The 14,941-nt window shown below is 41.9% G+C and overlaps 1 protein-coding gene across 8 annotated transcripts in view; it reads left to right on the forward strand.

Moving 5' to 3' along the window:
- LOC139371439 (enhancer of mRNA-decapping protein 4-like) overlaps window positions 1-14,624 on the forward strand; it is a 46,180-nt gene extending 31,556 nt beyond the window's left edge. For 7 of the 8 annotated variants that reach the window (XM_071111909.1, XM_071111874.1, XM_071111858.1 and 4 more), the window contains exons 20-29: window positions 5,887-6,030; window positions 6,110-6,158; window positions 6,663-6,846; window positions 7,599-7,754; window positions 7,861-7,976; window positions 8,416-8,581; window positions 8,863-9,049; window positions 9,443-9,662; window positions 9,817-9,980; window positions 11,293-14,624. In XM_071111909.1, coding sequence (XP_070968010.1) covers window positions 5,887-6,030; window positions 6,110-6,158; window positions 6,663-6,846; window positions 7,599-7,754; window positions 7,861-7,976; window positions 8,416-8,581; window positions 8,863-9,049; window positions 9,443-9,662; window positions 9,817-9,980; window positions 11,293-11,476 — 1,570 coding nt within the window. In that variant the 3' untranslated portion in view covers window positions 11,477-14,624. The remainder of the gene's footprint in view (window positions 1-5,886; window positions 6,031-6,109; window positions 6,159-6,662; window positions 6,847-7,598; window positions 7,755-7,860; window positions 7,977-8,415; window positions 8,582-8,862; window positions 9,050-9,442; window positions 9,663-9,816; window positions 9,981-11,292) is intronic. The other variant, XM_071111866.1, reaches the window with a different exon arrangement.
- The last annotated feature ends 317 nt before the right edge of the window (window positions 14,625-14,941 follow it).

The following is a 14,941-nucleotide window of genomic DNA, read 5'->3' on the forward strand; positions in this document are numbered from 1 at the left end:
TCCCGTAGCACTCACTTCCGTCACCATGAAGTGCTTTGAGAGACTAGTCAAGGATCACATCACCGACACCCTAGACCCACTTCAATTTGCTTACCGGCCCAATAGGTCTGCAGACAACGCAACCACACTGGAAAATAACCTCACACTCAACATCAACAAAACAAAGGAGATGATGGACTTCAGGAAACAGCAGAGGGAGCACCGCCCCTATCCACATCGACGGGTCAGTAGTGAAGGTGGAAAGTTTAAGTTCCTTGGCGTACACATCACGGACATACTGAAGTGGTCGTCCCACACAGACAGTGTGGCGAAGAAGGCGCAACAGCGCCTCTTCAACCTCAGGAGGCTGGAGAAATTTGCCTTGTCACCAAAAACACTCACAAACCTTTACAGATGCACAATCGAGAGCATCCTGTCGGGCTGTCACCGCCTGGCACGACAACTGCTCCGCCCACAACCGTAAGGCTCTCCAAAGGGTAGTGAGGTCTGCACAACGCATCACCGGGGGCAAACTACCTGCCCTCCAGGACACCTACACCACCCGATGACACAGGAAGGCCATAAAGATCATCAAGGACAACAACCACCCGAGCCACTGCCTGTTCACCCCGCTATCATCCAGAAGGCGAGGTCAGTACAGGTGCATCAAAGCTGGGGCCGAGAGACAATGTAAAATTGGATGTAATAAATTTATCACTTTAAACAATGCCTTTTTATAATGTTTACATACCCTACATTACTCATCTCATATGTATATACTGTACTCTATACCATCTACTGCATCTTACCTATGCCGCACAGCCATCGCTCATTATATTTATATGTACATATTCTTTTTAATTCCTTTACACTTGTGTTTATAAGGTAGTTGTTAAATTGTTAGCTATTACTGCACGGTCGGAACTAGAAGCACAAGCATTTCGCTACACTCGCATTAACATCTGCTAACCATGTGTATGTGACCAATACATTTTTATTTGATTTTCAGAGCAAATGGTCTGAATACTTATGTAATTAAGGTATTTCTATTGTTTTTAGGGTTAAAACCTCTTCTGGATAAGACCCTTCGTCTCAATTTCTGCCTAAAATGACATACCCAAATCTGGTCAGACTGGAGTAACCATTTCCTACATTTGAATGAGTGGAGGACTTGAATGTGGTCTCTTTGGAGTTGGCTCCCAGAGATCAGCTCAACCTCTATTGAGGATACAGTTGGAACTCAGGTTTACATATTTTATTTAACCTAAATTTTAGCAGGAGGTGAACCCTGCATCAATACTTTTACAGATGAGCCCTTCATCAAATACACAGCACGTGTATAGAACACCAATCTTTAAAATGAAATAAACTCAGCAAAAAAAGGAACATCCCATTTTCAGGACCCTGTCTTTCAATGATAATTTCTAAAAATCCAAAGAACTTCACATTGTAAAGGGTTTAAACACCGTTTCCCATGTTTGTTCAATGAACCATAAACAATTAATGAACATGCACCTGTGGAACGGTCGTTAAGACTCTAACAGCTTACAGACAGACAATTAAGGTCACAGTTATAAGAACTTAGAACACTAAAGAGGCCATACTACTGACTCTGAAAAACACCAAACGGAAGATGCCCAGGGTCCCTGCTCATCTGCGTGAACGTGCATTAGGCATACTGCAAGGAGGCATGAGGACTGCAGATGTGGCGAGGGCAATAAATTGCAATGTCCGTACTGTGAGACGCCTGAGACAGCGCTACAGGGAGACAGGATGGACAGCTCATCGTCCTCGCAGTTGCAGACCACGTGTAATGTAACCGATGTGAAATGGCTAGCTAGTTAGCAGTGGTGAACGCTAATAGTGTTTCAATCGGTGACCTCACTCGCTCTGAGTCCTTGAAGTAGTGTTTCCCCTTGCTCTGCAAGGGCCGCGGCTTTTGTGGAGCGATGGGTAACGATGCTTCGTGGGTGTCAGTTGTTGATGTGTGCAGATGGTCCCTGGTTCGAGCCCGGGTAGGGGCGGGGGGACGGACCAAAGTTATACTGTTACATAACCCCTGCACAGGATCGGTACATCCGAATATCACACCTGCAGGACAGGTACACGATAGCAACAACTGCCAGTTACACCAGGAAGGCACAATCCTTCCATCAGTGCTCAGACTGTTCGCAATAGGCTGAGAGAGGCTGGAATGAGGGCTTGTAGGCCTGTTGTAAGGCAGGTCCTCACCAGAAATCACCGGCAACAATGTCGCCAAAGGGCACAAACCCACCGTCGCTGCAAGCCAAGCGCCACTACTACTATCAGTATCACTGTCAAAGCTGTTCAAAAAAGTCTGCAAACACTGGCCACGAATGATGTGTTTACTATACCGCGTTGGTAATAAAGCATGATTTGTTTGACCGCAACTTCTGGGGTAGCTATCTAGCTGTATTGGTACCTAGATGACACCAATACAACCAGCCTGATAACAATGACCAGTAGAAACTGCAGTCATTTTTACTATTCATAGCAATGATTTAGGAATCCTTGTATGTACAGTGAGGGGAAAAAGTATTTGATCCCCTGCTGATTTTGTACGTTTGCCCACTGACAAAGAAATGATCACTCTATAATTTTAATGGTAGGTTTATTTGAACCGTGAGAGACAGAATAACAACAACAAAAATCCAGAAATACGCATGTCAAAAATGTTATAAATTGATTTGCATTTTAATTAAGCTTTACATGATCAGTGTCCCAAAATCGGGACAGTTGCTGCTCAATATGATATGTGAAGAGAATGCGGTGTAAACAGCCAACCTTCTGGGACATAGAAATGTCTTACATCGTCAGAAAGCTTAAATGATTGTTAATCTAACTGCAGTATCCAATTTACAGTAGCTATTCCAGCCCCAAAAAATACCAATTTTCAATGTCCTGGCTGAGGGAAGGAGGTTCTCACCCAAGATTTGACGGTACATAGCCCTGTCCATCATCCCTTTGATGCGGTGAAGTTGTCCTGTCCTCTTAGCAGAAAAACACCCAAAGCATAATGTTTCCACCTCCATGTTTGACGGTGGGGATGGTGTCTTGGGCATAGGCAGCATTCCTCCTCCTCCAAACACGGCGAGTTGATGCCAAAGAGCTCCATTTTGGTCTCATCTGACCACAACACTTTCACCCAGTTGTCCTCTGAATCATTCAGATGATCTTTGGCAAACTTCAGACGGGCATGTATATGTGCTTTCTTGAGCAGGGGGACCTTGCGGGCGCTGCAGGATTTCAGTCCTTCACGGCGTAGTGTGTTACCAATTGTTTTCTTGGTGACTATGGTCCCAGCTGCCTTGAGATCATTGACAAAATCCTCCCGTGTAGTTCTGGGCTGATTCCTCACCGTTCTCATGATCATTGCAACTCCACTAAGTGAGATCTTGCATGGAGCCACAGCCCGAGGGAGATTGACAGTTCTTTTGTGTTTCTTCTATTTGAGAATAATCACACCAACTGTTGTCACCTTCTCACCAAGCTGCTTGGCGATGGTCTTGTAGCCCATTCCAGCCTTGTGTAGGTCTACAATCTTGTCCCTGGCATCCTTGGAGAGCTCTTTGGTCTTGGCCATGGTGGAGAGTCTGGAATATGATTTGATTGATTGCTTCTGTGGACAGGTGTCTTTTATTCAGATAACAAGCTGAGATCAGGAGCACTCCCTTTAAGAGTGTGCTCCTAATCTCAGCTCGTTACCTGTATGAAAGACACCTGGGAGCCAGAAATCTTTCTGATTGAGAGGGGGTGAAATACTTATTTCCCTCATTAATACATGTGCAAATATATTCTTTTAAATATATATATATGCATGTTTTCACTTTGTCATTATGGGGTGTTGTATGTAGATTGATTGAGGAACATTTTATTTAATTCACAAAATGTGCGATAGAGGAAGGGGTCCGAATACTTTATGACTGCACTGTAAGTGTTTTAATCAAATCCACTATATGCTGAACTTGTTTGATGCTTTAAGTGAACTGTTTGAGGAAATAATTAAGACACACAATTGACTGGAGGGAGTCCGACTGTAATTCATTTGAATGTGCTGGGCCTGACTCAGACTTGCTGTATTAAAAAAAAAACAGCAAGTGACTTTGTGACTAGCACCCGTTGTCTCTCTTCTCCCAGCTGCAATGACCACCATAGAACATCAACAGTGTGTATTGCGCTGTCTGTGTTGCTGAAACTGCAACATAATGGCAGCCATTTCTGACTGAAAAGTTATGTTACCGAAATCCTGTTACAGGATGCGTTCTTAAGCCTACAGCTCAATGGTGGCTATACTAAGCCTGCTAATGATAATGACATTACTTGTTGTTATTATTATGATGATCATCATAATAGTAATATTATTTTAATAATATCCTTTTAAATAAAAGGAGGGTTGCTCTTATTATAAATAAAATATTTCGGACAATTTAGGTATAAAGCCTGTATTACAGCATAGCGAAGATTAAAAACAGATGAATGTGTGTAATTGTTTGTCCGACATGTTGTGGTTGCCTGAGGCTTGGTGCTCACGGAATCAATAGGCTACTAAACAAACACTCAAAACATTCAACAGAAGCAGGATCTGTCTTATTTCTGTAGATATCAAATTGTATTTGTCACATGTGCCGAATACAACAGGTGTAGACTTTACAATGAAATGTTTCTTTGCAAGCCCTAACCAACAATGCAGTTAAAAAAATGTAAATACCTAAAAAAAAAAATATATATATATATATATATATAAATATATAAATAAAAAATAAGAAATAAATAACAAATAATGAGAACACATAGATATATCTATCTATATGGATGATTTATATAGCCAGGCATGTTTAATAGGCTATTGATTATAGACCTAATTAAGTTGGGTTTCCTCCCCCCTCACTTTTCTTAGACAATTATTGTAAGTGTTGCTTTCTCATCTCCTAATTCCGCCGAATTGTCCTCAACACCAATATGCTGGTCAACGTTGCTATTATGCCCATAGCAACATGGTCTTGGAAAAGGTGCCCATTCAACAGCGCACTGATAAGTTTCAAAACCGTGGACAACGAGCACTATCCAATGTGGGAGAAAGCACATTTGTTATAAAATAATATTATTTTTGTTCTGCACCATTGTTCTTACATAATATAACTATATACAATTTCTGTAGCAAATGTCTTAGTCCATCAGTCTGTGCCAGGCCCATGGCCTCGACAATGGATCATTCCACTCAGATATGCACGAGTCAGACAGGTGTCTTGTACACCATTATTTTTTTATTTGCTACTGCTCAACTAAATCTCGATCGACCAACAGCCTTTCGACCAAACAATCGACCAGTCGACTAAATGGGGTCAGCCCTAATTTGAAGCTGGTGGACCAAAACCACTGTTTGAAGTTTTAATCAGCTTCAAGAAGTTGTAAAAACAATATTTTTTCTTATTGAAACTATATTTCACAGTGATTTAGTTGGTACAATGATTGACTAAACTGCTTGTTTTCTCACAAACTGAAATTGAGCGAATAGTGTAGAATTTTTGCAACCAGGAAATTAGCCATTCCCACTAGATAACACAGCCACAAAGTCAGAACAGCTTTCCCAGTTTGACAACAGATGCCACTCCGGCAGGAGAAATCAATAGGCGAATATCACATCTAATCACAACACTGGCGAGTAAGTAATACTGTGAAGCACAATCATTCCACTATTAGTGCCAGATATATTATGGTTTTTGAATGCAATTACAATGCAAAATTTCTACAACAAAAAAATCCTATGTGTAGCACCTTCAATGTTCATCCTAAACCTGTAGGGTTTTTTGTACCCATGCCTTAGTCTTGCTTATCACCAACTGTGAGTACTTATCCTGTACCTCTTGTTTTGCTTTCCTGTAACAGTGACCATGACGATGAGGTGGCCAGTCTAGAGTCGTCTTCAGGGAACTGTGGAGCCAGGTCGTCTCAAAGACTGCCAGTGAAGGAGTGGAAGAGCTCTCCCAGAGGCTCCCCTAAACTTAAGAGGAAGAGTAAAAAAGATGACGGGTGGGTGATAGCAGTCATGGTAAACCTTTTCTGTTATTTTACTTCAATGTCTAATGGCCTCTCTGCCTTCTCTTTTCAGGGATGCATCTCATGCTTCTCAGTCCAGGCAGCCTGAGCAGCATCATCAGGTAAGTGATCATGGTGGTTTGTTGTGATTATGACGCTGGCACCAGGATGTACACCCATTATGTGTATTTTCAGCAATACCATTTGTTTACATTTGTCATTTAGCAGACTCGCTTATCCAGAGCGACTTACATACATACATTTTTTAAATTATTTTAAATCACACTGTTCCCCCGTGGGAATCGAACCCATAACTCTGGCATTGCAAGCGCTATGCTCTACCAACTGATCCACATGGGATAAGTAGATTATTCAGTATACCTGGTTTGCCTATTTATTGCCTTACCTCCTTAATCTTACCTCATTTGCACACGCTGTATATAGACTTTTCTATTGTGTTATTGACTGTACGTTTGTTTATCCCATGTGTAACTCTGTGTTTGTGTCGCACTGCTTTGCTTTATCTTGGCCAGTTGTAAATGAGAACTTGTTCTCAACTGGCCCACCTGGTTAAATAAAGGTGAAATAAATCAACTTTCCTCTCTGTCATCTGATGTGACCTGTAGCAGATGAACCCAGAGGTGCTGGAAGAACTCCTGATTTTGCTCCGTAACCAGCAGAGGGAGATAGCGGAGCTCCATCAGAGTCAGCTGGAGCTGCTTCAGAGAGTGACGGGCCACATGGACGCCGTGCAGAGCTCTGTCATAGCCCACGTAGAGCACGTCATGGTCAGCCAGCAGGAGCACGAACGTATCCTTACAACTGGGATATGTTACAAATTACAACTCCTAGATCTCCCTTTTTTCTGGTACCATAGAGAATTATAAATGAGATAAGCCGTTCCCCAAAGCAGCTGCTTTGTTTACGAAGAGCACACGACAAGGAGCAAACGGAAGCTTTCGTGACGATTTACTGTTGTGCAGCTCAAGAGGGGTGATCAAGTCACACTTGAAATTCATTACTGCCAGCTAAATATTTTATAACTAAGTGTAACTATCTAATACATTCTTTCCAGCTCAAGGCTCCAGCTATGCATTTGGTTGGCTAACTTGCTAGCTTGTAAGGTCAAGCTTCTTGCTTACAGCAGAGACACTCAATCCCCTCCTGGAGCAAGATCCTTGCTGTCTAATATTTGTTTTTTGCTTTGCAGCAAACCTTTTGAGATAGTTGTGCGACTTTGAGCTGGAGGGTCTGTTCTTGCAATCGGTTTTATTTGTGATCACTATATAAATAAAATTGCCGGAAATACCATATACCCACCCCGGTATGGTACAGGAACGGTAGGAAGGTATTAAAATTGGGACACCATCCAACCATGATCACTGCAATATATAGGGCAGTGTTATGAATGCAAATATTGTAGTTTAAATGGATTTAAATTCAAATGAACCAAGAACCTTTTGTCTTCTAGAAAGGTGCTTAATTAAGACCATTATTTTGTTGCATCAACCCACCACACAAGTTCCTCTGTGTCTGATCCTTGACCCGGCATTGATTCTCAGAGAGGAGAATGGAGAGAATCCTAGCAGAGGGACACACCCGTAACCAGCAGCTCCAGGAGCATCTCTCGCAGCAGCTGGGTCAAACTCTCAGTAACACCCTTTGTAATCGGCTGGACAAGACTCTCCGAGAGGAGATGAAGAAGACTGTTCCTCCCAGTTAGTACACTTCCTTAATTTTTCCAATAACATATTCTGTTTTTTTATCAAATAAGTGTTTCACTGTGTAAAATCTCTGAGGTAACTGTTTGAGCTTACTTCACAGCTATCACCAAGAGCCTGGAGCCTGTCACTGCCCAAATGAGTAACACCATTGCTGCTAAGCTGACGGCTGTGGAGGCAGCACTGAAGGAGAACATTAGCAAAGTCGTGAAGTCAAAGGTTAGTGGCAACCTTCAGATCATCATGGTTTCTAGAGCAGCATTTCCCAAGCTTGGGGTTGAAAATAAAGTATAATACGCCGCTTAGTTCATTGAGTAACCTTCCATATCTGCTATTAGGGGTTCTGTTTTTTTCCCTATCAATTTGGTTAACTTTTGAATGGTTGAGGCTATAAGCTGTAATGACCCAATTTTCTGAAAGCTACGGCTCTCGGGAACCCATGTCTTTCCTTCCACTGCTCTCGCATATTAAAATAAGGTCGTGGGACAAAAAAGTTTGGTCACCTCTGCTCTAAATCCTAGGTTGGTCATTGGATCAAGGAATGTAAAATTGTCATAGCTCACTTATTCAGTACTCTCTTATTCAGTCTTCAGTCAAAATGCACACATAAAAATGACCTGAAGCATTCATCTTTATCTCTCTATCCCTTCCTGTGCAGAACACCACAGATGCTATTGGCCGGGCAGCTGCGGAGGCAATGCAGGGGCCTATCCAGGCTGCCTACAAGGATGCTTTCCAGGGCATTGTGCTGCCTGTGTTTGAGAGAGGCTGCCAGTCTATGTTCCAGCAGATCAATGAGAGCTTCAAGCAGGGCACCCATGAGTGTAAGACAATCCTATTACCAACTGTTAACCCTCAGAATTTCTACTCCAGGCTGTTTCTTAGCTTTATGCAGTACCACGAGAGCAAGGTCAAGAACTTAGCCTCATTTTTAGCTTTTCTCATTTATCATATGTTTAATTCAAGAAGAGCAGTGGGCTTTGTATGCATTGTAAATATTTGCTATATTTGTTTATTCAGCTGATTTTGTATTATGCTAACAGCACATCTGAATATGCCTGACAGATCTTTGTGTCGTACTGAGGATGTTTGTTTTCCTCTGTAGATATCCAGCAACTGGAGACCCATGTGAAGAACAAGAAGCAGCATGAGCAGGAAGCACGGGATCCTATGATTGGCCAGCTGCAACAGATGATTGACACGTTCCAGAACTCAACGGATCAGCTGGCCACCACCATCACAGCAAGTGTCCGCTCTGAGGTCCAGCATCAGCTCCACATGACGGTGGGAAAGTAAGTCCAACCAACGCCCAACAGAAAGCTCAATTTCTTTTTCTTTTTTTGTATTAGTGATTGGTAAAGCAACTAGAGATTGATCAGGCATCACAAACAGATGCCTTAGCAAGCAGTTTGGGTTGCCATATTGAGTGGCTGTGTAATGGATTGGTTGAGCAGAAACAAACACCTTAATCCTGGCTTAATTTCAGTACATAAATTCGATTGAACCACAGTTTGCGATGCAATTAATTTCATGGCACTTGAGTTTATAGATTTTTAGGTTGGACTGAATATCTTTTTTTTAAGTGTTTCTAAAATGTCTGTAGGAATTTACACATTTTTTACTATTTCAATGTTTTGATAGTGTACCGTGTGTATATAACGGTGCCGGTTCGGTCCTGTGTCCAGTTTGCAGGACTCAATCCTGACCCAGGTGCAGCGCATTGTGAAGGGTGAGGTGAGTATGGCCATGAAGGAGCAGCAGGCAGCTGTGAACTCCAGCATCATGCAGGCCATGCGCTCTGCTGCAGGCACGCCTGTCCCCACCGCACACCTGGACTACCAAGCCCAGCAAGCCAGCATCCTGCAGCTGCTGCAGCAGGGACAGCTCAACCAGGCCTTCCAACAGGTGACAGTCCTGCTCCCCTCTGCCTCCCTGATACACCTCCACCCATCACAGGCTCACAGCGTCTCCTGTCAATGCGTGGTGGATGTCAGAGGGCATCATTTAAAGATACCTGTGGCATCTGATTGGTCTCTTCTCCTCCAACCCCCCTCTATAGGCCCTGTCAGCCTCTGACCTGAACCTGGTTCTGTATGTGTGCGAGACCATCGACTCCCAGCAGGTGTTTGGCCAGCATCCCTGCCCCCTCATCCAGCCAGTGCTGCTGTCCCTAATACAGCAGCTGTCCACTAACCTGGCCACACGCTCTGAGCTCAAGATCAGGTATGCATGCGCACCCACAGGAGCATGTCATAAGTTGTCTGGAAACATAGGAATCTGTTGATTTTGAAAAACCCATCAGTGTTCTAGACACAAACTGGTGCACCTGTCACCTACTACCATACCCTGTTCAAAGGCACTTAAATATTTTGTCTTGCCCATTTACCCTCTGAATGACACACATACACAATCCATGTCTCAATTCTCTCAAGGCTTAAATATCATTTAACCGGTCTCCTCCCCTACATATACACTGATTTGAAGTGGATTTAACAAATTACATCAATAAGGGATCATAGCTTTCACCTGGTCAGTCTGTCATGGAAAGAGCAGGTGTTTGTTCTTAATATCAAAACACATCCATTTTAATTCTTAAACACACCTTTGATGTGTTTATGAATGTGTTTGCTCTAAATCAGGTTTGTGCTCTCTTTTACAAGCCTCCCTTAAGGAACATACTGACTGACAAACCTTAGTCACATTTCCTCCATGTTGAGCTGTGTCAAACTGCGGCTCTACTGCTTTTTACGAGTTTACACCATGTAACAAATGTGTGTAATAGGAACATGACAGGCCTATGAATATGAAAACATGTCCAGACAATGCACTGCCAAGTCCCTTTACGGCTCTTTAAGAGCTCAAATGATCAGTCTTAATCCAGTTTGAATGGCACCCTAAACTATCAGCCTGATACTGGCCAGCTGTTGAGAGTTCTACATCTGTGGGGCTGAGGCTGTACATATGAAGGGCCTTTTTCAAACACTCCATGCCTTTTTAATGCATGGTACGAGATATCTGTTTTAACTTATTTTGACCTCAAAATGTAAGGACTGTCAGTGTAACTTTGCAAGGGCTTTTAAGGGCATATCAGTTTCAGTAGAGAAGAGTCCTGATTGGGCTGTTGTCCAAGGTATGTGATATATATAAATGTAGGGCTTTGCTGAAATTAGAGGGAAATTGGTCCCTTTGAGCGTTGGGAGGTTAATGGCTCTTAAGCCCCAAGATTACCATTGAGAGAACTGTGCTTAGAGGTTTTAAATGCTTTGGATTGGGTCTGCAGATGTAAAATTGGAACAATCTGATGCGATGCATTTGGGTTGAGCCACTGGATTGGGTAACAGGACAGTGCTGCTGAGTGATCAGGGTCACTCCACTGCGTTTACTGTTTTAATCAAGCCATTCAAATCTTTGCCATCGGCTGCAAGGTCATTAGGGCAACTTTGTCAGGACATGCAAGCCAATAATACTATTGGCTTAAATGGTACAATCCGAGTCTTCTAAAAGCCCGTGGTAACCTTCTATCTGTCTGTATCAGTTACTTGGAGGATGCTGTGATGAACCTGGACCATGGTGATCCGGTGACGAGGGACCACATGAGTGCGGTGCTGTCCCAGGTCCGACAGAAGCTGTTCCAGTTCCTGCAGTCAGACCCACACAGTCCTCTCAGCAAGAGAGCCCGGCGCCTGGTGATGATGCTTCAGGGCCTGGTCAATCACTAGTTCTGTGCTTGGCACCCAGTGATGGAGCCCCTTCACTTCCCTGTTCTGCTCCCACACAGTTAGAACAAAGTGCAGTGAGTTTCGTTGATGTGCTGAGGGGAGCAGAGTTGTTGTTAAAGAGATGTGAGCATGATGTACAGAGCGATCGGAAAGTATTCAGACCCCTTGATCTTTTCCACATTTTGTTAGTTTACGGCCTTATTCTAAAACTGATTACATCGTTTTCCCCCTCATCAATCTACACAGATTACCCCATTATGACAAAGCAAAAATGTTTTCTAATTTATGAAATATTTAAATATTACATTTACAAAGTATTCAGACCCTCTTCTTGGGTATGACGCTGCTACAAGCTTGGCACACTTATATTTGGGGAGTTTCTCCCATCTCCACAGAGGAACTCTGGGGCTCTGTCAGTGACCATCGGGTTCTTGGTCACCTCCCTGATGAAGGCCCTTCTCCCCTGATTGCTCAGTTTGGTCGGGTGGCCAGCTCTAAGAAGAGTGATTCCAAATTTCTTCCATTTAAGGTGTTCTTGGGACCCTTCAATGCTGCAGACATTTTTTTGCTACCCTTCCCCAGATCTTTGCCTCGACACAATCCTGTCTCTGAGCTCTATGGACAATTACTAAGACCTTATGGCTTGGTTTTTGCTTATACTTATGTAAATAAGGTATTTCTGTTTTTTATTTTTAATACATTTGAAAAATGTCTAAAAACCGTTTTTTGCCTTGTCATTATTGGTTATTGTGTGTGGATTGCTGAGGACATTTATTTAATCCACTTTAGAATAAGACTGTAACGTAATACAATGTGGGAAAAGTCAAGGGGCCTGAATACTTTCCGAAGGCTCTGCACTTTCTGTGCCCTCGTCACTTTTTGATGCATTGTACATCGAAATGGAACATTTTGTTTTATCTTTAATTTTTCTGTGTAGAAATGACAAGAACAGACTGGGTTTGCCCTTTTTGGATTTGTGTAGATTGAAGGATTATTTTCAGTGGACACCCGCTGTTCATGAGTACTACGAACCTTGCCATTACCATCTATTTGTCTTTTCCTTGTCATATCCACAAGAGGCTGTTTCAGAAATACCTATCCTAAATGTAGACCGTCGTTACAGATGGATGAGCCTATTATGTTTTCTGTATATTCAACCATTCTGTTAAATCTAGTGTATTTTGCTTGTAGGGACTTCTACAGTAGGCTTTCAATCTACACGGTTAGTTTTTTCCTTTCTCTGATATTTCCGTGTTACTATGTACATAGGACAGGAGTATGCTTGTGGAGTCTTAGAAACTAAAAGGGCCGTCCACATGTATAGCTTTATAAGGTCAACTCTTTTGATGGCACCTCGATGAAATTCACCCATGTCCCTGAATTTTTTTTATTTTTTTTTGCCCTGGGTTTTTTTATACCAACAATCCTTAACATTTGTAAGACTTGTATGATTTCACGAACTTGCTTGAAGACTTATTGAAGTTGTTATAATCCATAGAAAATGCTTCTAACAAGTTGTTACTTATACTGGCCTCGTTTTTGCATCAGGATATCCAAGTTATGTTCGTAAACCTGATGTACATCTCCTGTTCTTTAGAGGGCAGCCCTTGAATGCAGTCACATTAATATTTTTTAGCATGGTTTCTTTTAGGCAACTTGCAAAGTCTAGTTGGAAAGTTCAACAAAACTGGGAGCATGGCTTAATGTATTAATACGTGTTTGTCTTCTAAACAAGTTAAAATGGTCTAATTATCTAGGAACAGACCTGTGAAACTCCACAATGTTGGGTTGCATTATGAATGTCAACTGCCCAATGCCTACTATGCCACTGGTCAGTTGATTGTCATGCAAATAAGATGTTTGTTTTCCCTCTCAAACCTTTAATGTGCAGGAACAAAACATTTATAGTAAGTGCCTTATTGTACTTCACTGATGGGGATTTGGCCTCCACTACCTTTAGATGCTGTTATGCCATTTGAAACAATTGTGTAAATGAACCGTATTTGACTGTCTGTAAAAGAGTGTGTTACAGGGTTTTTACGCACACTTATCAATGACTTCTTTTGCAAACAAGGGTTCAAATGGCACAGGAACAGCATCTTTGCATTAGGAATACAAACATAATTTGACAATAGAGGCTGGCTAGAAAAGTTCTCATAAATTATTGATTATGTAATTCCACTTTACTGTAGGAGTGATGGGAAATATTTAAACCCATGATCATCTTGTCTTACCAATTCCAAAATGTCAATCTCTGCTATTGATGTCTTGTCATCTAATTTCAAGGACAGTTATTTGTTATGAATGTAACATTCCTTTCTTAGACCTAAAGTAGAATGAGGGGGACATAGGGCAGTGTGAACTAAGCTTGGAGGTGTTTCTTGCCAGTCCTGCACACTAGTCCTGAGGCATGCTTATTTTACCAGGTCAGAATTATGTTTGACCATAGTAGTGGTTTGTTTGATAAGCACCTTTTGGTGTTCCAATTTATTTAACATGACTTGTTGAAAGTTGATTCTCAACACCCAGTTTTTCTTTGCTTCAATTATTTGAGTTTCATCAGTGAACACTATATAGTTGCTAGGTCATCTTCAGCTGCTGATTGATTAACAAAACGCTCGGTATGCCTGTAGGCTCAGGAGAACCGTGCATAAAAAGGCAAACTGCTATATTCAAGGTTATAAGCCATCTGTATTATCAAGCCACAAAGCTGTGTAAAGCAGACAGTAATGTCTTTTTCTCCACAACGTTGAGAGTGAGGACGAATCTGTCCGTGGTGCAGGAAGTTGATGATCCATCTTTTATTGTATTAAGTTACATGTCTGGTAACTGGAATAGCAGTTGTTTGACCTGAAGTGTACAAGCAGGATGGTTTCCATGCTCTTAGTTTTACTTATGTTTCATATTGATCAGGGTTAAGCAACAAGAATCAGACATGAATGTTGATAGCAGTAAGCTTGTACATAAACGCTATACAATCGAAATATTTTTTCCTCGTTTTCAAAAACATTGAAATCATGTTTTGTGTATTACTCATTTTGATTGTTTGTCATTTTCATCGTGCTTTGTTCCCTGTGCTTGGATTGTTGTATATTTTACTCGTTTCTTTTACCCTAAACGTTTTGGAATAAAAAAAGAAAATGATTAATGCATTGCATAGTGCCCTTTATTTCACATGTAGCCTATTCGACACCACATTTACGTTTTTACATTTTGTGGTAAAGATAATAGCCGAATCCCCTTTCCACATAGGAGTTGTTTGACGCGGGTGCATAAAACTAAAGATGTTAACTTTTTGACACAAGCATGTTTTTTCCATGAGGATGAACATGGGTTAATTGCCACATTGAGGTTAAAATAGCACTTTTCTCCCTTACATATCGGTATCCATCTAATGGGTGGAGACGAGATTTTGAGTCTGCCCTACTCCGCGCAAATGCGCCCTCCCTCACGCACACTAGATAC

This window comes from Oncorhynchus clarkii, chromosome 2, assembly GCF_045791955.1.
Source record: "Oncorhynchus clarkii lewisi isolate Uvic-CL-2024 chromosome 2, UVic_Ocla_1.0, whole genome shotgun sequence".
Taxonomy (NCBI): domain Eukaryota; kingdom Metazoa; phylum Chordata; class Actinopteri; order Salmoniformes; family Salmonidae; genus Oncorhynchus; species Oncorhynchus clarkii.